This window comes from Fonsecaea multimorphosa (assembly GCF_000836435.1).
Source record: "Fonsecaea multimorphosa CBS 102226 unplaced genomic scaffold supercont1.2, whole genome shotgun sequence".
Taxonomy (NCBI): Eukaryota; Fungi; Ascomycota; class Eurotiomycetes; order Chaetothyriales; family Herpotrichiellaceae; genus Fonsecaea; species Fonsecaea multimorphosa.
In genome coordinates this window covers 1,909,885-1,933,630 of record NW_015971636.1, presented here as the reverse complement: position 1 = coordinate 1,933,630, position 23,746 = coordinate 1,909,885, and the positions used below count along the sequence as shown (strand labels likewise).

Sequence of the window (23,746 nt, the reverse complement as noted above, 5' to 3'; positions counted from 1 at the left end):
CTGATGGCTAGATGCATCAAAGGCCTTATTCACACTTACAATCATTCGTCCTATCCTTTGCCTTGGTTCTTTGGGTGTCCTCCAGCATCATGTCAAGGAGGAAGTGATTAGGACGAAATCTGTTTGAGTTCGTCCCTCCATCCGGTTATTCTGTATTAATACCACTGCGATATGGGCCGTTTTTGCATCACTGCAGGTGGTATCATTACAAGGTTTCTACTGCCAGTTCCTAGCACTACATCCAAAAAGCGCTTCCCTTGTTTCCCTCCCATCGCTCAGCGAACCATCCTTCCCGGCAATGAAAGTTTTCTAATCCTAAAACGCCGCGCGGGTCTACAGCGCCTCGAAAAGCTCATCCCTCCTTCTCCTCAGCGCGTCCAATTCCCCCTCGGCCCGGCGCACCTCGGCGCGCGACACGTCCACGTCCGGCGGCAGGCCGTGGAACTTCTCAAAACGGCCTTGGAGGGTCTCGAGCTGCTTCTTCTTGGCGGAGAGGGACTGTTGCTTCGCAGCGGCAGCGGCAGCGACTGCGGTGGTCAGGACGGCGAGATCGGGTGCGTCTGCTGGGTGAGTGGAGAGACGCCGTTCCAGCGCCTCGATGCGGGACTTGTACTCGGCGGCTTTGAGGGTTAGTTGTTTCGTCTCGCGTTGGTGCTGGAGCGTGAGGTTGTGGAGGTGTGAGGGATCCGTCGTTGATGTAGTTGTAGGTGTAGTCGGGGAGGATGATGATGATGGGGTGGTCGGCCGAAAAGTCGACGACCTCGAGGTTGGATCGTCCACTACTGGACCTGGACGACTCGGAGCTGAAGACGGCTCTCGAGGAGCCCTCTCGGCGGCGAAAGCAGCGAGGGTCCTTTGTGTTTCGACAATCTGGCTCCGGAGCGAAGCTGCAAGGGATTCAATGGCTGAGAGTTGCGACTCCAGCGCGAAGGTCTGCCGGGGAATGTTGACGATTTGGGATGTGAGATGTGCAACAACACCGCTGGCACCGGCATCGTCCGTCGCTGATGTCGATGGTTTCGACGGGGAGACACCGCCGGTGCCGCCTAGAAGGACGACTGAGCCGGCAAGAGACTCGAGCGCTGTCTGTGCCGCCGCCGCCGACGCCAACGAAGTCTCCAGCATGGAAAACATCGCGTTCGCTTCGTGATCTCTCCCTTCGTCGTCATCGTCCTCCTCCTCCCTCCCTCCAGCCGCCAACTCTTCAACTTTCGCCGCAAACAACAACTCCCTCACTCGATCCGCAGCAATATTCTCTGCCATCAGACCCTGTAAAGCCCTGAGCGTGACGGCATTGCGTTCGAACGCCGGCACAGGTGACGGGTGGTAGAGCCTCGCGAGCCATTCGTGCACGACGGACCAAGCGTGCGACGCGAGGGCTTGAGCGCGGGCTTTTGACGGGGATGCTTGCATTGCTGACACCCTGTTAGAAGGTCCGAGCTGGAGGTTCACCTGCAGTTGGATTTCTTTTTCCAAACCTTCAATTATTGCTCGTACAATAATGTTTCCATTGCGAGGTGTGGAGCGAGGGTGGTAGTAAAAAGGGGGAGGAATTGGGGGGTTGTTTCTTTTCACTTTCTGAGAGGAGAGAGGAGAGAGGAAATGGGTGGGAGGTCCACGCTTCTAGATCCCAATTTCGATCAGAATATGTTCACTCTATTATCTGCTGTAGATGCATAGTCTCTACGTGGGCTGATAGCAGCGACAGCGGACCTAATGTAGATGGCTGTTTTGACTGGCTTAAAGGCTTGACCGACGTCTTATATCTGGCAAGCTCTCAATTCCTCGACAAGGCTTCAATTAGCGGCATTAATTAGAGCGCCCCTAGAATCTCTTGGACAATTATGGTGGTCTAGAGTACAAAATATGCAACTCAACATCCAACCCTATATCCGCATGTTGTACCTAACTCTCGAAAAGAGCACCTCGGTCATACCTCGAAGTCGTGAAACCAACCGACAAGACCCGTGGGTCAACCAGCTTCAGGCTTCTCGGACATGCAGTATTGGCACAGCGGGCCCCTCATCAATGGTTCAGATTGGATGCAGACAAAGGACCACGCAAAGGATTATACCCCAGGTAATGCAGACCTTCGCAGCATCTCCAGATTTCTTCCACCGAATTCCCCTTCATGCCGCCGACAGTGTTGAATCGGGCTATTGTAGCAACCAAGACGTCTGTCTGAATGTCCTCAATGGTGCCGCCTCGAGGGATGGATGTTGTCCGTTTGTCTTGTTGCTGTCAACGATCCAGCATTTGATAAGCTCCTCAGTGGTGCTCGTCTTTTGTGCACCGGACCATGAAACAGTGCTGCAAATCTAGAGGGCACCTCTTGTGGAATCTTCAAGCAATGTCCATTTTGTACGGTTCGTGACCGCTATTCATACCTCCTCGCTTCCGTGGCAATCCAACATACCCAAAGACGCTCCAAGTCTATTTCCGGGCCGGTATTGGAAGTGTTGGAGCTCGACGGAGAGAAGATGATGGAGTGGAGCTTCCTTCGGGGAATCTTTCCCCTCCGAGGAGGCCTCGAAATTCCCACTTCGATCGAGAGATAGCTTTAGCAGAGGCGACGGGCCGCATAAGATATCCTTCAGAAAAGTGAACAAAGATCTGAACGCTCCTCCGTCTTTCACACTCTCATACCCCACGACCTGGCCAAATTCACACTGTTGCTTGCCCAGAAGCCAAGATATTGTGACAGTCCTCCAACAGTGCCTCCGAGGAGCTGTACATCTCTCAATCTCCGGTCGAGGAACTCTTCTGTTGCCGAGAAATCTTTTGATGTATCCCTTGTCATGAACAGTTCTGAACTTGCGTAGACGCCTGCGAGGGAGGCTCGTTTGGTGTACCAGGAGAAGTCGACTGCGGTGTCTCCCGCGAGATACCAAATCTCATCCGACAACGCATAAAGCTCCTTTATCGAGGCAGGAATGTTCTCGAGGAGGGACATGTACCCGAGAGCCTGCAGGGACCATTAGATGGGTGCCTGGTAGAAGGATATTGTGAACTTACTCCTTGCCATTGGTGGATCATGTCCGCATTTGCTCTCAACCGTGCCATGGTCAATGTCCTTATTTTTGCTCCCAAGCCCGGCGTTGAACTTTCTGGAAACTGCACGGTATCTTTCAACGCACGTCTTTGAGTGACCAGGTGGTAATTGATAAGATCAAAGACCCCGCGGGGGAAGAGTTGGACAGTAACGTCCAGGTATCCAGCATCTTTAGCTCCTAACGCCAGTGCCCTCACCGTAAACCCATGCTGAGGTACCCGACTAATGGCAGCCGAAAGGATTCGATCTTGAGTTTCGGGGAAAGGTGGAGGATCGGGATGGTGGATTGAGAAGTAGGTTCGCGTAAGGGCTGGTCTCTGTCCAAGAGGGTTGCTTGACAGTGTTGCAGATGCACTCAATCGCGGCGGTCGTAGCAGGGCTACAGCCCTGGTGCGTGTGATGGACATGACTGCGGCGGGAGTATAGCAGCGGGTGACGAGGTGGATTGAAAGGGAGACTTGGAGAAGGCAGGATGCAACAAGCCAAGATGTGGAGACCCAATGGACAATCGATCTATAACACTCCACGGTTCGAGGTCAAAGCGAAGAGCGAGCTGCACAACATCTGCAGCCATCCGACGAACGATGAAACTAGCTTCAAGCGGTGGCCAGACAAAACTGCTTCCTTGACGCGGAAATATCTTCCTCGCAAGTCCCAAGTTTCCTTCAGCCTTACGGCACTTGGCACGTGGTAGTCACCGTGTCTGATTGGCTCGGAACAGTCGTCCGACTATCACTGAGAACACCCGGTTCATGTTTATCCCATCAGACTAAGAACGGAGAAATCTACGGAGTTCTGTGCCTACTAACGCGCACCTTATCTCAACCGGTTATGTGCCGGTGAAACATGATTCCGTGCTGCGTGACTAGCGAGCAGGCATCTACCCAGCTCGCCAGGTCTTCAGTTCCAACTTCTCACACTGATCTGCCCATCTTGTTCGGAAAGGAGCTTGTCAACCGCTGCCGGGTCTAGTTGCTTCTCATATTCCGACACCTTCGTGGCACGCTCCGCTTTGGGGAAGACCTCCGATCACAAGTCGAGGGCGGAGTGCAACCTCGTACCATTACACCCCGTGGGCCGTCACAGTGACGGCCGGATTTAGCTTCATTGTTATAGCGTACCTACCTAGGTATTGCGCAATTGCCATGGTCGAAGCGACGATTAGCCGGGGCAACATAACTCGACGAGTGAAGCTCGCCGGTATCAGCATGTCACGACTGACCAACGAAGCATCATGAGTGTGTCGAGTCAGCCAAGCTCTTGTAGATCGTCCCAGACACGCCAGGGTACGAGGTTGCATTTTACACAGTGCGGGTCAATGCAGGTTGCTTTGGAGCCTTTTCGGTACAAGTGCAAGGACCAGAATTTCGGAGTATCTCTATTGTGCCCATTTTCTCCGCTCGCCATGTGCGCGAGCAAAGAAGAACTTTGTCGTTGTACGTACATTGCGACTGCTCCAAGTCAGGCCAGCTGTGCGGAGAAGGCCAAAAGATAAGGTCCCTTGGACCGCCCTGCAAGCCTCCCGGGCGAGGTTGAAAGATGGTTGTTCACGGTTGTCGCGGAACTTGAGTCCCGGTGGATCGCCCAAGCGCCGCCAGGCCTGCACACCCGTGTTTCCGCGCTTCTGCTTCGCGCCGATTTGGCTGGGCATGGCTCAGCTCGACCACTGATCTTGGTTGCCGCCATGGTGGCTTGCACACTCCTCACCTGAAAAATGCAGCTTAGTCTTTGCGAGGTGCATGGGAGAAGGGGCCTCCGACCCTCCACTTCAGCCGCTATTGAAGAAGCTTCTCCAGCATCGGCGAAATCTGTCAAAGCTCAGCTGCTCCGTAATGTCGTAATCCCGGATGGACTCCTGTGCTTCCTTGACACCCGGATCCTGACTCTTGATCACAGGAATCGGCGTACAGCGGCAGCGATAGTGGAGCTTGGCAGGTGGGCAAGTGGGCAAACTGGTCACGGCGCCACGAGAACGCCGATCTTATCCTTTCGTACAGCAAACCCTGGCTCTCTCAACATGAATTGTGCTGCTTTGGGGGAGCGGGTAGTGCGTGCCAGTCTCCTTGCATGGACAAACTAGGTGAAAGTGAAACAGGTTTTGTGCCCTAAAGGTGTCTTTGCAAAGGCACGCACAAAATGACGGCCCAAGTCTGGAGAGTGGGATCTTTTCCTGTTGGTGAGCCCACGACGGTTTATTTTGGGTAAATAATGGAGAAGATGTCCGTGGGCTCAGATTGGTACTTCTCCTCGCGTCTTTTGACAAGAGGCGATCCCGACTTCTGTTCAGATCGTGCCGTTGGCCCGCAGATGAGCAAAAGCTAAAAGCTGGGAGACTACTCCGCACGGGTTGCAGTCGGTGACATTCAAAACGAGGTTGACTAGAAGGACTTCCTCGTAGCTTTTAGACTGCCTGATGTGCTTCCTCTTTATGGTCCCTCGATAGGCACGTAACCGGGGCTGCCTGCGCACGCCACAAAGGGAGAGTTTGTGTTGGTGGTGGAACAACGGACCGCATAGCTCGCTAGCTTTGCATATGTGCAGTACAGTACTTTTCGGTCGGGAACGCGCGTCAGGCAGGAGAGGAGGTGGTGAATATCCAGTGCTGGATATGGCTATTTCCTAGCTGTTGGCCTGGCGGGATCTTGGATCTTGACCTCGTCGCGGCAGCTTTCTGGTGGATGGATACACCCACCAGTTCAGGCTGTAAGGAAAGGGACCCTGGTAACAATGGACGTGACAACACGAGCTCCGATGAGTCGAGAGCAGGTTGACAGGGACTAGGAGGGCAGAGGGCCATGGCCCATGGTGGCTTCGCAGAGGCCAAAAAGTCAAAGCCGATCGCTAGCGCCAAGGCCACTGGGCCACTCAGACCTCGCGCCTTCGCCTTTTCCTCCCGTCACACTTGCGCCCCTCGAGCCATCGCATCCAATTCGACCTGCGACCTACTTTTGCCCTTCAAACACCTGCATCCATCTTGCTCCTCCTGCGTCGTAGCTGCATAGACTACATCCGAGCCTTTCCCATAACTGTTCGCCCGTCGCCCGTGTCCGCTCACCAAGCCGGACCTGGCAGGAACCTGTCCCTCTGCCATTAGGCCCTAGAACGCTGCCTTGCCGGCTTACTCGATCGACTGCCATCCTGCTTCTTGACTGTCCCCATTGGGCACCCTCCCCAACAGACCCTGTCTTGACACCTCTGACACAAGCCCATTGGGTCCATTGTGTCCGTTTTTTGGTTGGTCCGCCACCCCTGCACCTCAACGGGGAACGAGAAGGAGGAAGAGGGACGTGTTGAGTGCTACCCACAGCTGTCCCCGGACGAGGGTTGCCACCAAATTGATTGAGAAGAGTCCTTGAGCAATATACATACTTTGATGGGAGAAAAGGGCGCATGAAGAAGAAGCGAAGCATGGTGAACGAGGTGCTGACTGAATCGGTGGTGAGGGCGCAGGTTTCCAATCACAACTTCACCTCAGACAAGGCAACAATCCAACTCCTGGGTGTCGCCCATATCATCGCCCAATTACATCCACCTCCTGGGCACAGCGTCAAGCACGGCAACAATCGCAGACTCCACTCCCAGGTTGTCCTCATTGCCCCGCCGCTCCTGACTGGGCCCTCGTTGCCTTGATCCAAGTTTGTTCTTGTCAGAGAGAAAATTTTCTCCGGCCAGACGGGCAACACTCGAACACCTACCGCAGAGAATCGGTCTAACTGCGCGCCGCTTGAGGCTCTGTCAGATTCGCGCTGCATTGTGCTGCGCCGTGTCAAAGGAATCCTGTCTCTTGTTCCCCCCTTCTCCGACGATTTTGAGGCCCTGAAAAGCCGCTCCACCCAGGACGAATCGAGCTGCCCGCGTTGTGCGTACAGCTCCAGACAGCCCTTGTACTACTCGGGAAACCTTGTTAGCTGGTCTCTCTCCTACCCCCTCCCTTCCTGCATTTTCGTGCATGCGATCCTGATCTCGTAGAAGTCAACAGTCAAAGCCCGCCGCACGAGCTCTCGGCAATCGATTATCATGGGTGTGTCTCTCCTTTCCTCGCTCTTTTTCTTCCTCGTTTTCGGTGGCCCAAGCTAGCCATTCCGGCACTGGCCTTCCGATCATCACCTTGTTCTGCCCTGCATGTGCCTGTCACATCTACATTGCATCAACTCTTGTCTCTGCCCAACCTCATCTTCACCGTCTCTTTTTTCTTTCCTTCCCCCGTCCCTGAGCATCTGTTGGCTAACGTGGTGAACATCTAGTAAGTGAAACGATTTTCTTGTTTCCGCGCACAGTTCGAGATTGCGACGACCGAGATTGGGGGTTGAAGTTGCTTCCGACTTCACCACGACCATTCCCAATCGGCCTGGGTCCACTTCTGCCTTATGTGCTCTGTGGCGAGCACACACGAATCAGAGAGAACAGAGAGTGAATCTGTTCTGTTTGACCCCAACAATAGCGTGACATGACCATTCACTTGCACGTGTGACTCGGCCTAGAACTCACCTGCACGACACTTTAAATTCGAGCCCTCTCTGCTCTCACGCTATGATCACTCTTGCTCATCAGTATTCTGACCGTTTCCAGAGGGACCGATCAGATCGATCTCGTTCACCCCGCCGTCGATCGCGCAGTCCACGACGCAGCCGCCGTTCCTACTCTCCTCGAAGCCGCTCTCGCAGTCGAGGCGACGACTACCGTCGAAGTGAGCGTCGTTCGAGAAGTCCCATGAGCGGTGCACCCAACCCAACTGGAGGATATTCAGGAGGGTCAGGCTACGCCGGCGGAGGTCGACCACCACCTAGAACGTTTGAAGATCGTGCTGCAGCAAAAGAACAAATGATGCAGTCGGTGCGCGAGTCTTCTCAACAAGACCGCCGTGTCTACGTGGGCAATTTGGCTTACGACGTCAAATGGCACCATCTCAAAGATTTCATGAGACAAGGTCGGTTTCAGGGATCCGTCAGATTCGCAACTCTTTACTGATGCCGAAAATTAGCTGGAGAAGTTCTCTTTGCTGATGTCTTGACTCTTCCGAATGGAATGTCGAAGGTGGGCGCCATTGTGTGATGCGGCTGGTTCTACTGGTCTTCCTTTTTGGTTACTTTTGTTGGACGTTGGATTGACGGGTTGGACCTGGTCCACGGGTTTATGTAGGGATGCGGGTAAGTGCCACCTTTGCCAGTTCTGCCGACCGCTGGGCCAGTTTTCTGACTCGTACTAGGATTGTGGAATACGCAACTAGGGAACAAGCCCAACAGGCTATCCAAACACTCAGCAATCAGAGCCTCATGGGCCGTCTCGTCTACGTCCGAGAGGTGCGCAGCCCTTCCGCCATCGCGAATGGCTCAACTTTTCAATCCGACTGACCGCATTCTTCCCCAATTAGGATCGCGAAACAGAGCCCCGATTCACTGGCCCATCGGCTCGCGGCGGGTTTGAAGGCGGTGGGCGAGGTGGCTTCGGATATGGTGGTGGTCCTTATGGAGGCGGTATGGGCGGTGGTGGTGGAGTTGCTGGTGGCAGCGGCGGCCGGCAGCTCTACATCTCCAATGTCTGTTTCTCTTCCCCTTGATGCTTGCTCATTGAATGATCTGTTGACATGGTCTCCCTAGCTCCCCTTCAACGTTGGTTGGCAAGATTTGAAAGATCTCTTCCGCCAGGCTGGTAAGTCGTTCCTTTTCGACGTTGAACTGACGATGAATCTTACATATTGCAGCTCAGGAAGGAACAGTCATCCGAGCCGATGTACACGTGGATCCAAGTGGTCGTCCCAAAGGAACTGGAATCGTGGCCTTCGAATCTCCTAACGACGCACGCAACGCCATCCAACAATTCAACGGTTACGACTGGCACGGCCGCGCCCTCGAGGTCCGAGAGGATCGCTACGCGGGTAGCAGTGGGCCTGGCATGGGATATGGTGGACGAGGGGGTTTTGGCGGAGGTTACGGCATGCGTGGTGGCTTCGGTGGTGGTAGAGGAGGCTTCGGTGGCCGTGGAAGCTATGGCGGTGGTGGTGGCTATTCTCGAGGAGGATATGGCGGTGGGTATGGAGGTGGAGGCGGCGGCGGCGGCAGTGGTTATGGTGGTGGTGGTAGTGGTGGTGCTGCTGCGGCTCAAGAACAAGCAGCACCCAATCCATTCACCGACTTCGCGACCTCTGGCGGCGAGAGAAGCCAGACGATCTACGTGCGAAACGTGAGTGACTTCCCAAATCCAGCTGGAGAGAAGTTCTAAGCTCACCGCTGTGCAGCTCCCCTGGTCCACCAGCAACGAAGATCTGGTCGAGTTGTTCACCACCATTGGCAAAGTTGAACGCGCAGAGATTCAATATGAACCAAGTGGACGGTCCCGAGGAACCGGTGTGGTCGAGTTCGACAGTGCCGAAAATGCTGAGACAGCCATCTGTGTGTTCACCCCCATTCTCACGTCCATGACGTACGCTAATGTTAGCAGCGAAATTCACCGGCTACATGTACGGCGGTCGCCCCCTCGGACTGAGTTACGTTAAATACACCAACGCAAACGGCAACGAGGCTATGGAGGGACAAGAGGCCACGGGCGGCATGACTCAAGATCAAATGATGTGAGCGGCAGGCTCCTGACGACATGGAACAAAACTTCTTCTCTGATGGACAAGTGGTCTATTCGACATGAGGATCGACGTCGCACCGCAAATTGTCCGATTTCACGACCCGGCGCATTCTCCAGATTGTACTTTTAAAGACATTGCTTCGATAACTCGGCACACGAGACACAATTGCGGCAAACCTGGGCTTTCTCTGCAAGACCTACGACGCCGACAATTTTCTTTCCTACCTTTGCTTCGACAAAAAGTTGTGATTTTCATTTTGCAGTTCAGGGTCATCTAGGGGGCCGGTGAAGAGATTGAACGAGAAGTTGAGGCTCAACTGTGTTTCGTGGAGACGAAGAGAATTTCAGATTGGAACCATTATTCTCTTCTCTACTGAAGGACGCAGCGCATGGAAGGGTTAGATAGGTGAAATGTCATGAGTGGTTTGGGCTGGGGAGCGTGATCCCTGGGCAAGAGAGATTGAGTCACAAAACAACCAAACAATGCAATGCGTACGGATAGCTGGGGCAACAGGCAGTACCTGGTGTGGGTTGTAGAGATCCATTGACGGTATGGCGGCGATGGTTACGATTTGCTTCCGGCCACATCGTGATTGGGGACCATGGTCAACAGACACGGGCGACTCGATCAATCACGGCGGCATACATCTCTTCCCTTTGGGCAGCAGGCGATGACTGTACTTGCGAGCATGCGTCAGGTGGACAGATCCCTGTGGACAGCCACGACAGCTCCCCTTTGCCCCATCGCGTCGCCTAGATTTGCACATGAAGGAAGCGATCTGGTCTGGTCTGGTCTGTCCAGTCCTTTGTCGCCACAGCCTGACGCCCGGTTTCTGTGGTGAAGTGAGCAAAGGGATGGTTGCATTCTGCCTGAGAGATCAATGCATTTCGTACGGACAAGGTAAGATGTCGGGTGATTAGGAATTGCAACACTTTTTTATGGTTCTGCTCTTCCCTTCTCCACCACAGAAAGGAGAAGACTTTAGCCAGGTGCGTTTCCTCCTCATCCCTTTCTTTTTTTTCTTTTCACAATTCTCTCTGTCTGTGTTTTCACTCTTTATGACGGCTGCTGGGTTGTCCCAATAGTAGCTGTTGTTATATACTGGCATGTGGCTCGCTAGGCCAAAGGGCCTGAAGAAGTACAGTACTATCAACTGTTTACTCTTTTCAAACACTTTTTCTTCCCAGAGTTCCATCAAGGGTCTGTTTCTCTCCCCTTTACAAGAGGAGAAGCCGTTGTCAGTTGTCCGAGCCTCCATCTTCTAGTCTTCTGGACGATGGATGCATGCATGCTTGATTCAACCCAACCCCATTGGGTAAAAGGGGTTTAATCAATATGCATTCTGCACCCTCTCCCGCTCCACATGGGGATCGCTGTGCCCGGGAGGGGGGTTTGATGGATTGTACTAGCAGCTAAAGGGAGACCCCCAGAGGGACAGAGACGGTCTCTCTCAATGTGGGGGAGTTTTATATGAGTATGTGTGTCTGGGGCCTTTTCCCACTCCCTCTCCTCACCTGCAGCTACAGTATATTGGCGGCGATGGGTTAGGAAGTCAAGCAGTAAGTAAGTGATTGTGTGAGTCATTCAGCCTACTTACTCGGAGCCATGCTGCTGAGGTCCTGGCCATGATTTGCCTGATTTGTTAGGGCTTAGGCATTGCCCACCTAGGTACTCACTCGCTCACTCACTCGCTATATTATTCCGGCTAAAGCAGAGATGGGGCTCCGGGTCAGCCATACGCAGCTTAGTCTGGGGCCAGTCTGGGGCCAGTGTGAATGGCATGAGCCAGACAAAGCACAGCCAGCCTACTCAGTAGGGGGAATAGCATTTAATTGTTTGGGCAGGTGAAGAGAGTTGTGTCTCGATGACAGCGGTTGACCTCGCCACCATGGGTCCCCTAATGCCCTTCTTTCCTCCTCCAAGTCTTTAACTACACCCAGGCCCACCAACCGAAAAGAAATGGTAAATCCAGGGCTCGACTCGTTACGAGTCAATGGCTGGCATCTATCTACTAGGTAGGCACCGGGCGGATTTCGAGTTCCTAATCTATCCCCTGTGAGTTAGATTTGACCTTCAGTCCACGAAACTGGTTACACGATTATCGCGAGGTTCAGGTGTCACGATCTCTGATCCTCCCACTTGGCTGTGCCTTCAATTGAAGAGTTCTCGCTCGTGGGGGTTTTTCGAGATTCTAATGAATCCTGGCCGAGAGAAGTTGCCGCCCAGCACCACCAGGGTTCGGCGAAACAGTGATAGGGAGGAATTGCGGTAAGGGACCAGGGCCAGTTGGGGGGTGGAGTGGTCCAGGCTCCACGTTGGAAAGTTGCGGACCGCAGCTACTACTCGTATGGCACCGGCAACGCAGTCAACTCAGGAAGCTTGGTACTTATTTATGTATCCTTTGTGAGAGCTGAACCTTAAAGTGGCCGTGGATGAGATCGACAGAGTCTCAGCTGACTGATAGAGCCACATAAAGCCATAGGCCTCTAGAATTAGGCAAAGGCATGCTCCAGGATTCTGAGGCAGAGAGCAGCCTCCCGACCATCCACCTATTCATTGATGATTCGGCAGAAGAGCTGGGGCCTTGGTGCCTTTGCGGCTGGTTTCCGAAAGTCGCTGATACCTATGAGATGGCCAATCTCTATCTCAGTCTTGACAACCGTGCTTCGAAAACAGGGAAAGCACACTCAGGGATATCTCGAGCTGGAGGGTTAGAAATTGAATGGCTCAAAGATATGGTTGGACAGTGAGCTGCTGAATCTTCAGCCAGCCACCGAGTACGGGTCTGTCGTGCTGATTGTAGGCTGGGCACCAGTCCGTGGTGCAGGTGGCAAACGTCCGACAGTATGCTTCTTACCTGCATCTTGCGGCAGCTGCGAGTCGCTGCATTGGGCTCAGTTGAGACCGTGTTTTGCGAAATTAATGGATTCCTCGTCGAGAGATGACCATGCAAGCGTGTTGAAGCCAACGTCTTTGTTGAGAAAGAAGCTCCTGGCGCTCCTGTAGTTTGGAAATGTGTCATTTAGCTCGAATGCATGATGCCACCGTGACTCTGAGAGCGGGCTCATCCTGCTTCCAGCAGACTTTCCATCTCGACGAATCAACCTGCCGTAATGGATTGACACAGGTAGGGTCGTCCGCAGACAGGACAGGAGTATGACCAGGGTCCCAGCTCACGCTACGGAGTTCCCATGCACGCCCAAGCGCCCATGGTTGCATTATGCGCATCGCCGATCAGTAAGGTAAAATGGAGACCGAGCACTCGAGAGGCTCCAATATGGCTTGGTGATTTTGTGCATCCTTGATTCCTTGGATGCTGAGCCATTGGTGACCCCATGGTGTTCTGTCACTGCATGTACTTGCTTTAGTGACCACCTCAAGGCGTCCACGTCGTAAACGTCGTTCTAGCTCACAGGTTTGCTCGGCTCCGCACAGAAGCAGAGATCAGGCCGTGGTCGCGGCCCCTCTAGTATCTCTGCAATATCCTGACTAGACTGACTGCAAGATTCGTGGACGAAGGCAGGTTACTCACCTGTAGATGGTGCCTGAGTTTGCCAGAAGTATTCATCACGAAACGTGGAAAGTCGGTAGCTCATTCCCATGCAGGCAGAATCAAAACTTCAATGCTCCGTGCGGAAGAAGGTGCACGGGTAGTCTTGATAGGATATCCACCTCAATAATAGCCCCCCCAACATTTCGTATTTCGTTCAGGAACTCTCTCTTCCTAGCGGAAGCCACAGGACGGGATTTCAGGCCGAGCACCATCCCTTTCTGTCAATTACAACGCTGCTTTGTAGCCCTTCACCGCCTTTTCCTCTCCCACAGTCGAAACATGTCAAACGACCGGGACCACTGCGCATGGCCATTATCAAGAGGCCGCCAGTCCTAGGGAGGTACGCTTTACTCAACCTGAGGGGAGCACGATTTGGTGCGGCCTGAGGGAGGTCTGTGGGGTGGCGTCACCAATGGGTCGCGGATATGGCTCTGATAGGGCTGAGATGTGGATAGGAGATCTGCCCTCTTGGAGTGGCTGACGCCGGCTCAGTTGGAGACCTTCAGCATCTCAATTCTCAGCTCATATCGTTGAGTGATGGGCCCAGTGCGACCTTCAAGCCAAGAGAACATCCGGCAGACAGCTTCGGCACAGAAAGGTAGATGAACGATAGGACAAGGGAAGCGCGTTGAGGATCTCTGAGCAGGGAGACGTCAAGCTTTGATGGAAAAGCCCACTGGGTCTGATGATCGCCAGCTGGCGGTTCTAGCCCCCACGAAGCGAGTGAGCTTGGTCGCGCCCCGGAAATGGCCGGTCATGTCCAGCCTAATGGATGCAAAGTCAAATTCAACTGATAAAAGATGTTGAGACCAGGTGATGGATGCTTCGAACGCTCAAATCTGCTTCAAATCACTGCCTCGAATGAAATGTTTATCGAGCAATGGTATTTCTCAGCATTTCTCGGTGAAAGAGGTGGGTGCCAACTTCCCCTTTTCCACGCGAGCCTCGCAGCCTTTCCAGAGGCAGGGGCTGCTTGACGATGCTTCACAGGTGAGCCCTCCTAGGGTTGTCGTTGTCCCGGTCTGGAAGAGTGCTTACCGATTGACTTTAGCTGGGGAGAAGTCGTTCTCTTACTCCTCTTTTCTCGAGCTGGCTGCTTAGGAACTGAGCGACACAGTACGCTCTTGCTCCCTAACATGTATGCCGGAGACAGACTGTTCGGAAAGACGTGCTTTCAACCCGTTGTTGAAGGGAGAGCCGCTAGTTTCAACCTTCATGCTGCCCTTAAACGCACTGCATGTGAACTTGGACCTCATCTGTAACTCTTTACATGTCCAACACGTCCCCTTCCCAACAGTCAACCCCACCAAATGAAGGCACATTGTTCGCCTTAGAGAAGGACGCTACTCATGACATCGCCTTAAACATCTCACTAATCCAGAAACTCGTCAAATTGTTATCGTCTATGAGACGCTTCAAATCCTATACCGAGTCCCTCTGCTCAGGACATGTACTGACGTCGAAAAATGGCTACGAGAGAGCCTCCATTGAGCTGCTTTAGGTTTCCTATGTTCTTATATTCTGATGTGCATGGAGATCTGCCAGGCGCTGTATTCAGCTGATCTGCGACCACGGCGCTATTTACACTGACACACCGGCACAACGTGCTCTCTGCCAGACTTATTACAATCATAACACAGCCCTGGCCGGGGAACGAAAACACTCACTTGTTACGACTGTCCCTTCATCATCGACAATGAACAGCCTCCTCTCTAGAGTATGGAAATACGATACTCGACCGATGCCCATTCGAATGCAAGAGTTCGAAGGCAGTTTGGCTTCTCCTCCGATGTCCGAGAGTAACAAGGGTGTTCCCAGACAAACGACTCCATCAAGGTTTGGAAAAGGACTCGGAACTGTGTTGACCCAGGTCCATAACTGAGACATTCGACCGAACGATGCCTCCTGGCGTGTGCCTCTTTTGAATGGTATCGCGGATGGTCGGAGGGTCGGAGGCTACTTTGCGATGACTGATATACTGGCAGTGATGCTTAGGCTTTTGTTCCGCCGTATACTAGTCCAAAGGCGGTTATGTCTGGCGGTACAGGCATCATGACAATACGAATGGAAGTTAGTACGTTTCCACCTACTGAGCACCCATTGGCAGACGATACTCACTAGACTTCTCCTGTTTGACGGTTTCTATCCTGCTTGGAGCAATGGTCATCCCAAGCAACAACGACCGAATGTTCAGGCAGTCCATAGCCCATGTTACTGCTGAAGCATTTATAGTGAGTGGGTGCGCCTCTTTACATCCCTCTGCTTCATCTTCGCTTGGTTTGTCCTTGCAACTCGCATACTTCTATTCACCATGGTCGAGTTGGATGTTGTCCGCAGCTTGAACAGTTCTCTGGTCCAGAGTCAACCTTTGGTGGCCGTCTTCTTCGGCGGCACTGGCGGTATTGGACAGTTTACACTTCGCGCATTAGCCGCTGCTGAGGCAAAGGGAGGGAAAGGGCTACGAGCATACATTGTCGGGAGAAATGCCAAAGCAGCTGAAGGGATCCTCGCCGACTGCCGTGCCGTCTACCCGCAGGGCCAGTTCAAGTTCATCAAGGCCAATGACCTCTCTCTGATCAGCGATGTCGATCGACTTTGCGCAGAGCTCACGGAGCTGGTGGAAAAGGAGACTCCGGATCCGAGGATTGACTACCTCATGGTATCCCAAGGCGGGATGCCCTTCCAACCACGGAAAGGTATACATCTAGATGTCTGCAAGGTTTGCACGATGTAGCTGCCCGCTTCTGACGACTCGACAGATACGAAAGAAGGGATCGACGTGACCATGTCGCTGATGTACTATTCTCGCATGAGAATCATCACCAAGTTGCTCCCACTGCTCCTCAACTCACATCTCCCGGCGACGGTCGTCTCGGTCTACGCGGCGGGGATGGAGAAGAAACTGTATGCGGACGACCTGTCCCTTCGCGATTTGAAACGGTACAGCTATTCCCAAGCCCGAGACCACATGTGTTACATGCACACGCTGTTCATGGAGAGCTTGGCTCAGCAGCACCCGGGGAAGCTCACCCTCATCCACATCTTCCCGGGCCTTGTCATCGGACCGGGGTTCCATAGCACGGAGCTGCCGAGATGGTTCCGCATCCTCTTCCACTGGTTCGTCTTGCCGCTCTTTGGGCGGTTCATCACCGTGCCGACGGGCGAGTGTGGAGAGCGAATGCTGTCTCTGGCATCATCCGAGCGGTATCCGCCTCGACCAACCACGGACAGCTCCCAGAGCAAAAGGGAAGGGGCGGCCATCGTGGGAACAGAAGAGACGCCGGGAAGTGGAGTTTATTCACTCACCTGGAATGGCGAGAGCAACTTCAAGGCGAAAGCGTACAAGGAGATCAACAAACAGGAGATGAGGAAGAAGGTCTGGGACCATACCATGAAGTGTTTCGAGGTTGTTGAGGCAGGCAAGGTCTTTACTGAGTGAAGGGGGATTGGGAAAATGGCAACTCGAAATGAAACCAATGCCACGAGCTATATTGAACGTCTAGGGAAGTTGGTATCTGTACTATTGCTGTAGAGAAATGCGAAAAGGCTTGAATGCCTGCCCAGCTGCGAGGTTGTGACAAACCCCTGCAGACCTGAGCGGCACCCTGCTTGCAACAGATTCGGATTCGGCGCTGTATTCAGTGACTCAACCGAGGGCTCCCACTGCCGGGACCGCTGCAGGTGCAAGTCCATTTGCGTGCCCGTTCTGGGTGGGTTTCAGCTCGCAATAGACCTTGGTGGCTCTCTGCTTGGCCTCCCCAAAAGGCTTGACCTTCTTCTTGACACCGTCAACCTCGACCTCTTCCTCATAGTCCTGCGTGTTGAACTCGGCGACGATGGTGCTTTTGAAAGGTGCCGGGGGCTGGGACCACACTTTGGTGACGGCGTCGGCGAGACATTCGATCTGGATGCCGCGGAACCCCTGCTCGGCGGCGTAGCGCATCAGGAATTGGGCCAGGGCCTTCATGATGCCATTCCCCTCTGCGTCGTGTCGGGTGCTCGTGGCGTTGCGCATCAGGACCTGTTTCTCCCCCGTAGGTTTCCAGCTGGCGGCCTCGCGAGGGTCCGACTCCTCGAGCACGTGGTAGACGGCGCCAAACAGCGGGAGGCACTCGATCAAAGGCATGATCTTCTCCATGTCCAGTTCGTGCAGTCCGTCGTACGCCAGCGCAACGCTGACCAGCGGGAAGTCCATCTGCTGCAGGAGCTGATCTTGGTCGAGCGTCTCGTCCTTCAAGTCCCAGTACAGTTTCCCGCCAGTCGATTTCGACTCGTCTCGCTTGAACTTGTACTCCAGGTCGAAGACGCCAAAGCTGTGGCCTGACTCGATCTGATGGCGGATCAGGTAGTCCACCGCACCGAATCCCCGGTAGAGCCGTGCCGTCTTCGCTTCCGGGTAACACACCGGCCACACTGGGGAGTAGAACATGTTGGAGTGGAGCACGATCGCCTTGACCCACTCGATATGCTCCTCTGTCAGTCTCCGGATCTCATAGCGAGGTGGGAGGTTTGTGGGGTTTGTAGCGGTCGCGGCGGAGAGTTTGGTCATGTTGAAGAAGCGGCTTTCTTTTGTTTTGCTGGGAAAGGATAAGAGGGTGGTCTCGACGGGCGAAGACGAAGGCGCACACCACATATATAGCTTTGTTAATCCCCGCGCATTGACTTGGAATCAGCTTACCTCAACGCCCCGTACCCGCAATCCATTCGAATGTTTACAGGCTGCACGAAGCTCCCAACCGAATGTAACAGAGCCTAACGTAGCTACTGACCGTATCTCAAAGCTGGGGCTTAACTTTTTATGGCCACAGTCTGACACGCCCCTGGCCACGTACGACGTCTATTGGAGGCCCGAATGGACATTTCAGGCAGGTAGTGAACCACGAAGGATGGAGAACATGTCAGCAAAGATTTGGGGCTCTTTGTCACCCCCTTTTAGGCCTCCCACTGTTAAACGCGCGTGGAGAGATCCCGAGATCAATATAGGGGAGCCGACAGGAGGAAGAGCCTTGAAGGAGCCGCCTATGTTGTTCTAGGGCAAGAGCTCGTTTGCCACGCTCGAAATGGGGAAAGGCCAGGTAAGAAGGTAAGAGAATTGAAGGTGAGAAAACCATCAAAGCGCATCTCACTCGAGTTGGAAAGGAACGCCACACATTCCCAAACTAAGGTAGGCAGGCGCGTCGCCACTCTACGGTAAACCATATCTCGCCTTTGTATACTTGCTCACTTGACCCAGAGTGGCGTCACTGGCTCATCTTGCACGCTTGTGTAAGAGAAAAAGTCAATTTGGCTGTGTTACTCGCAGTTTCTGACACAAGCGGCGGAAAGTCTGCTTGTCAGCCTGTATCCGTCTGGCGAAGACACTATATCTCTATATTGGGGAGCCACTGGTGCTGACCAATGCGAGTACGCCCTGAAGAAGTACCTTGATCTGGGGATGAGTGAATGAATGAAGGATTCGATCGAACTCGAGATGCCCAAGGGCGTTGTCTATCATCGAGAACAAGCTGGGCCCGGCACCAGCGCGCAGGCTTCTTCGCTGCACCAATACAGTCAGCCTCCTCGCGACGCGACATTCGAGACCGTGCAGCTGTTTGCTCAGTCGCATGGGCTCACGCGACATCTCGACATCTTACATAAAGCTGCGTCCATACTTCAAGATCCACCTCCTAGACAACCCCAGCCGCTTTCCGAGTCAGAACTACAGGCTCTGCAGGACGAGACGGCGCGAAAATGGCGCCAACCCAAGATGCTCTATTTCACCATCCTGGTGTGTTCGGTGGGCGCCATAGAACAAGGCTGGGCACAGACAGGCATGAATGGCGCCAACCTGTACTTCCCAAAGGCATTCGGCATCGGGTCGAATAGCAAACACGACACTTTCATTGTCGGCTTGATTAACAGCGGCATCTATCTCAGCACAGGAGTCCTGTGAGTGTCCCTGCTCATGCTCGCCCGGCTGGCTGACCACGTTCTGATTTGTATAGAGGTGCCTGGCTATCGGACCCCGTCAACAATCTGCTAGGTCGGCGTGGTGCAGTCTTCTTGGGAAGCGTTCTCTGCCTCGTTGCCAACCTAGGGTCCTCTATGAGCAAGACCTGGCCACAGTTATTGATTTTCCGCTTCATCCTGGGTGGTGGCCTAGGTATCAATGCGAGCACTGTATCTGTGTATGCTGCTGAATGTGCTCCTACCGTAAGGAACCCCCAGACCCTTGGATACGCTGACCTTGGCGGTGCTTATCCCTTCCGACCCTCCACTGTTGGTGATCTGGACTAACAGTTGCGCAGGTGATTCGCGGCGGTTTAGCGGTGTCCTGGCAGATGTGGACGGCCTTTGGACTGTTCTTGGGGTTCATTGCCAACGCCGCCGTCTACAGCGTACGTTCAACTTTTCAGAGGCTCGTTGCATAACAGGACGAGGCTGACTACCCATTAGTATGGCGACATTGCCTGGAGACTCCAACTTGCAGCTCCTTTCATCCCAACCATACCTTTGTTGGTGATGTTGTATATGTGCCCCGAATCGCCAGCATGGTATCTGAAACATGGAGACCGCTATGATCTCGCATTCCAATCACTCTGCAGATTGCGGAACAACGAGTTGCTGGCAGCAAAGGAGCTGTATGCCTCGCATCTCCAGAGGATGGCAAGATTGAAGATTGCGGACGAGAACGACGGTTCCTTCCTGCGCAAGGCTTTGGAACTGTTCACCGTGCCTCGCATCAGGCGAGCCACTACCGCATCCTACGTCGTGATGCTTTCTCAGCAGCTGTGCGGCATCAACATCATAGCCTTCTATTCATCAACAATCTTCTCGGACGCGGGATTCTCTGACTTCAATGCCCTACTCGCATCCTGCGTATTTGGGTTCATCAATTTTCTCGGAGCCTTCCCCGCAATATGGACCATGGATACTCTTGGGAGGAGATCGCTTCTCCTTCTGACCTTGCCACCAATGGCAGTAACCATGCTGGCGGCCGGTCTGAGTTTCAACATTCCTGCCGACAATCCTCTGCACTTCGGACTACTTGCGACCTTGATATATGTTTTCTGCGCCTTGTATTCGCCGGGAATGGGGCCGGTTCCGAACAGCTACTCTGCAGAAGTGTTCCCCTTGTCGCATCGGGAGATTGGCATGAGTTTTGCGGTGGCTACGGCGAACTTTTGGGCCGCCATCTTGTCCTTGACGTTCCCGCGAATCCTTACAGCCCTCCAGTCTCAGGGTGCTTTTGCTTTGTACGCAGGACTGAACGTGGTGGCAGTGGTTCTTGTCTTCCTCTTTCTACCAGAGACTCGCTTGAAAACACTGGACGAGCTAGACGAAGTCTTTTCTGTTCCCACGAGGACGTTTGTGAAGTACCAGACGACCGAGTTCTTGCCATGGCTGGTGAAACGCTATGTCATGCGGGACAAGGAAGCCGATCTGGCACCTCTGGCTGTCGACGGAGGGTATCAGGAAATCGGACAAGACGATGATGAGCCCGAGACATAGGACATGGCCCGGCTCAAAGAGGGCATACAGGACATGAGGCCCTCGTTGAGGTAGAATTGAGTGAAACGTTACCTAGGTACCTAGCGAGCTAGATACCAGTGAGCAGCCACTACTCGGTACCTCCGTACTTCTACTCGACCGTAGCCGATAAGCAATGCTCGGCCGTAGATGGCCCACTGATAACGATGGAGGTGCAGCTTCACTCAGAGTGGATTTTTGGGGGCCAGCTTGGGCCAGCTGCAACTTTCTTCTTTCGTCTTCCGTCTGGACATCGTCGTCGGCCTCCTCCGACCGACTTGGGACCCAGCGGCGGCATATTTATTTGATCTCTGTGCACCGCAGAGTCCCTGCAGCGCAACCTACTGCGCCCGTACCGTACTCAGCACTGCACAATGAGCTCTCCGATCACCTGCCATGTCCTCAACACGCTGTCCGGGACTCCTGCGTCTGGCCTCAAAGCAACATTGACACTGCTGTCGACCAACAACAGCACATCTGGCCAACCTGCAGTAAGCTTCGCTGCCGTCACAAATGAAGACGGCCGCGTCAAAGAGTGGGAGACATCTGCCGGCAGGAGTGTGTCGGATGTTTTGGAAGGATACAGCCACGGAGAGCGAATCGCTTGGAGCATCAAATTCGAGGTCGGTCCGTGGTATGAAGAGAAGGGCGTCGAGAGCTTCTGGCCCGAGGTCGAAGTCAAGTTCTACGTGAAAAATGGCGAGCGGCATTACCATGTGCCCGTATTGGTCGGTCCATGGACCTATACAACCTACAGAGGATCTTGAGGTGCGTCGCGGAGACGCAGGATGCTTTGTTTTGTTGCACCGCTAAACAGGCCTCCACCAACAACCCCGGTTTCTTACTTGAACTCTCAGCAATCGCCGACGCTGTGTCCCCCTCGAGAATCGAACGCTCCGCATTAGGCTCGGCTGCGCCAATGAACCTAGGGCGTTTGGCATTGATGCGACGCAAGAGCTAGAGACCTAGAGTTGCCACGAATCTCTAGTTCCCACCGTACCCGCATATACATACAAGGCTTCCCAAAAGGTTAACCGACCTGCATGACCCTGACGAATACAATTTCCATTGCTCCATGCTCGAAAATCTGCAACCCGCAACTTCCCCAGTCCTCGCCTGGAGCGCTGCTCTTGTCTACGCAATCAGCACGGCAGCTTCCCTGTGCATGACCTCGAATCTCTAACTGGACCATTCTCCGGTCCTCGTGACACCCAGCAGACCAGCAGACCAGCAGACCACCAGCGGGCCCTTCGGCTTTCTTGGGAGAGTCGAGCATGTTGGTTGACGGAGAGGGTCATGTGGCTTTTTTTGATGAAGAACTTTTCGCAGCAAGACGCTTTCCCGCCCATGGCGACAAATCGTCACCGAGACCGCTTGTAATGAGATGCAGAAGCGTGTGCGAGGTTGTGCCTCCGGCTTGCATTGATGGTGACAATTTCGTTGATGTGGCAGTCCTCGTCATCCGTGCCGCTGCTGACCTTGTTGGACATTCGCATTGTTTGTTGCTTTTCATATTGCTCCGACTGGCGTTTGAGGTCCTCTATCTGCTCCTGTGAAATGCCGTGAGCCGATTACTTCCCGTTGATGCTGCGACCGGACTTACCTTGGTCAACTCGGGACCATTGATGAGGAATCCCTCTCGGCCCTAGTTTTCCCATCAGCTTGTGGTTTGTCGCCCGCGGAAGGAGACCCTCATACACGATATGAATATGGCCGCACGGTGGCAGAGGGGCCTAAGAAGTATTGCAGCTGTCGAAGCACAATATGACGAGACAACCCATAGCCGGATATCCAGTAATCCCTGGACGGACTTGTTGGTTGAGGCATTTCGGAAAATGGGAAAGGAACAGCGCTGCTAAGCAGGCACCTAACGTATTTGGTATGGATGAAGGAAGCTGGCAAACGATATGAGCTCGAAACCCAAGCCACCTAACCTACGTGAAGAGAGATTGTGAAGCTGGTGCCATGGTAGGGTCCAAGATATAGTCGGTGTTGAGAGCCTCGAACAAGATATAAGGCTTTGGAAGGGAGGGGGCAGGAGCAGAGTCGCCGCGGCCAATAGCCTCTGTGTACTGATCAAGCAACGGAGATTGGTTCCCCCAGCATGTTCTTGCAGGAGTCTGAGTTCCATCCAACTTGTCATGCAAGCCTTCGACTAATGGTTGCCCTGTAAAGGAGGGAGTCTTGGACGCCTGCGGTCAGTCGGCCAATCAGGGCAGGCGACATCAGCCGCCAGCCAATCACGGCCGCCGCCTTCTCTTCGCATCTTACAAGCCCGTCGCCTCACTTTGATGACCTTGCTGCTTCATCGACTCACCATTTCTCCTCGCTCAACCGAGTCCATTCATCCATCCTCTCCGAGATCACGCTATCCCAGGCGCTCGCTCAACCTTATTCCGTGCCGGTTGAGGCTGCGGAAACACGCCAATTCATGCACACGTGTCCCCGGGGCACAGATTCGGGGCTTTGTTTGCAAGGGAGGCCCGTTGCCTGCCTGAGTGGCAAACAAAAAGATAACCATTGCCAGTGGCACCATATCTGATCGACAAGACTCTTTCCTCTGACAGTCCCTTCGATGTGGTCCGAGAGCCAGACAGTATCCGCCATGTATCTTACGCACAGAAAGATCTGAAGAAAGAGGATCAGCAATGCACAGAATAATGCCGACACTTTAGCAACCCGCTGGGGGCCTGTGGTGACCCTGAACCCCATCAGCCCATTCAGCCCACGAGCTCTGAGCCTCGGCGTCGGCGTCGACCAGTTTGTACTGGCTTAGACTTGCTACAGGCAATAGTCTCATTGCAACTTCTGCACCCTGCAATGTGCTATGCGGGACTACCTATGCAAGCAAAAGCTCTGCTCTCACCGCTCAATCCCCTCAACCTCCAGGTGCAAAAAGTCGCCCACCGAATCCAGAGTCGATTCACCTTTGCACACGTGGAACTTGGTCCTGGCCCTGGTCCACCTTTCCTAGAACGTTTGGACGCTGTGGCGGAGTCTCGCTCTCGTATCACCTGTTTGTTTCCACAAATCTCCTCTAACCGGTGCACGCCAG

The 23,746-nt window shown here is 53.8% G+C and overlaps 8 protein-coding genes across 8 annotated transcripts; 4 read left to right on the top strand and 4 right to left on the bottom strand.

Moving 5' to 3' along the window:
* Window positions 1-333: 333 nt before the first annotated feature.
* Z520_01638 (uncharacterized protein) lies at window positions 334-1,413 on the bottom strand (the record flags this gene model as incomplete). Its single annotated transcript, XM_016772154.1, has 1 exon — window positions 334-1,413. The coding sequence occupies one exon, from the start codon at window positions 1,411-1,413 to the stop codon at window positions 334-336; it is 1,080 nt and encodes a 359-aa protein (XP_016637293.1).
* Window positions 1,414-2,632: 1,219 nt separating this feature from the next.
* Window positions 2,633-3,459, bottom strand: Z520_01637 (uncharacterized protein; the record flags this gene model as incomplete). The annotated part of the gene is made up of 2 exons (XM_016772153.1): window positions 2,633-2,965; window positions 3,016-3,459. The coding sequence occupies 2 exons, from the start codon at window positions 3,457-3,459 to the stop codon at window positions 2,633-2,635; spliced, it is 777 nt and encodes a 258-aa protein (XP_016637292.1).
* A 4,123-nt stretch (window positions 3,460-7,582) lies between these two features.
* Z520_01636 (uncharacterized protein) lies at window positions 7,583-9,624 on the top strand (the record flags this gene model as incomplete). Its single annotated transcript, XM_016772152.1, has 8 exons — window positions 7,583-7,979; window positions 8,034-8,100; window positions 8,259-8,352; window positions 8,424-8,588; window positions 8,650-8,701; window positions 8,754-9,232; window positions 9,288-9,441; window positions 9,491-9,624. 8 exons carry the CDS (start codon window positions 7,583-7,585, stop codon window positions 9,622-9,624), a joined length of 1,542 nt encoding a protein of 513 aa, XP_016637291.1.
* Window positions 9,625-15,493: 5,869 nt separating this feature from the next.
* On the top strand, window positions 15,494-16,621 carry Z520_01635 (uncharacterized protein; the record flags this gene model as incomplete). Its single annotated transcript, XM_016772151.1, has 2 exons — window positions 15,494-15,878; window positions 15,942-16,621. The coding sequence occupies 2 exons, from the start codon at window positions 15,494-15,496 to the stop codon at window positions 16,619-16,621; spliced, it is 1,065 nt and encodes a 354-aa protein (XP_016637290.1).
* Window positions 16,622-16,828: 207 nt separating this feature from the next.
* Z520_01634 (uncharacterized protein) lies at window positions 16,829-17,731 on the bottom strand (the record flags this gene model as incomplete). The annotated part of the gene is made up of 1 exon (XM_016772150.1): window positions 16,829-17,731. One exon carries the CDS (start codon window positions 17,729-17,731, stop codon window positions 16,829-16,831), a length of 903 nt encoding a protein of 300 aa, XP_016637289.1.
* Window positions 17,732-18,652: 921 nt separating this feature from the next.
* Z520_01633 (uncharacterized protein) lies at window positions 18,653-20,673 on the top strand (the record flags this gene model as incomplete). Its single annotated transcript, XM_016772149.1, has 4 exons — window positions 18,653-19,110; window positions 19,167-19,374; window positions 19,470-19,559; window positions 19,618-20,673. The coding sequence occupies 4 exons, from the start codon at window positions 18,653-18,655 to the stop codon at window positions 20,671-20,673; spliced, it is 1,812 nt and encodes a 603-aa protein (XP_016637288.1).
* Window positions 20,674-21,065: 392 nt separating this feature from the next.
* On the top strand, window positions 21,066-21,458 carry Z520_01632 (uncharacterized protein; the record flags this gene model as incomplete). Its single annotated transcript, XM_016772148.1, has 1 exon — window positions 21,066-21,458. The coding sequence occupies one exon, from the start codon at window positions 21,066-21,068 to the stop codon at window positions 21,456-21,458; it is 393 nt and encodes a 130-aa protein (XP_016637287.1).
* A 594-nt stretch (window positions 21,459-22,052) lies between these two features.
* Window positions 22,053-22,518, bottom strand: Z520_01631 (uncharacterized protein; the record flags this gene model as incomplete). Its single annotated transcript, XM_016772147.1, has 3 exons — window positions 22,053-22,241; window positions 22,295-22,336; window positions 22,390-22,518. The coding sequence occupies 3 exons, from the start codon at window positions 22,516-22,518 to the stop codon at window positions 22,053-22,055; spliced, it is 360 nt and encodes a 119-aa protein (XP_016637286.1).
* Between the last annotated feature and the right edge of the window lie 1,228 nt (window positions 22,519-23,746).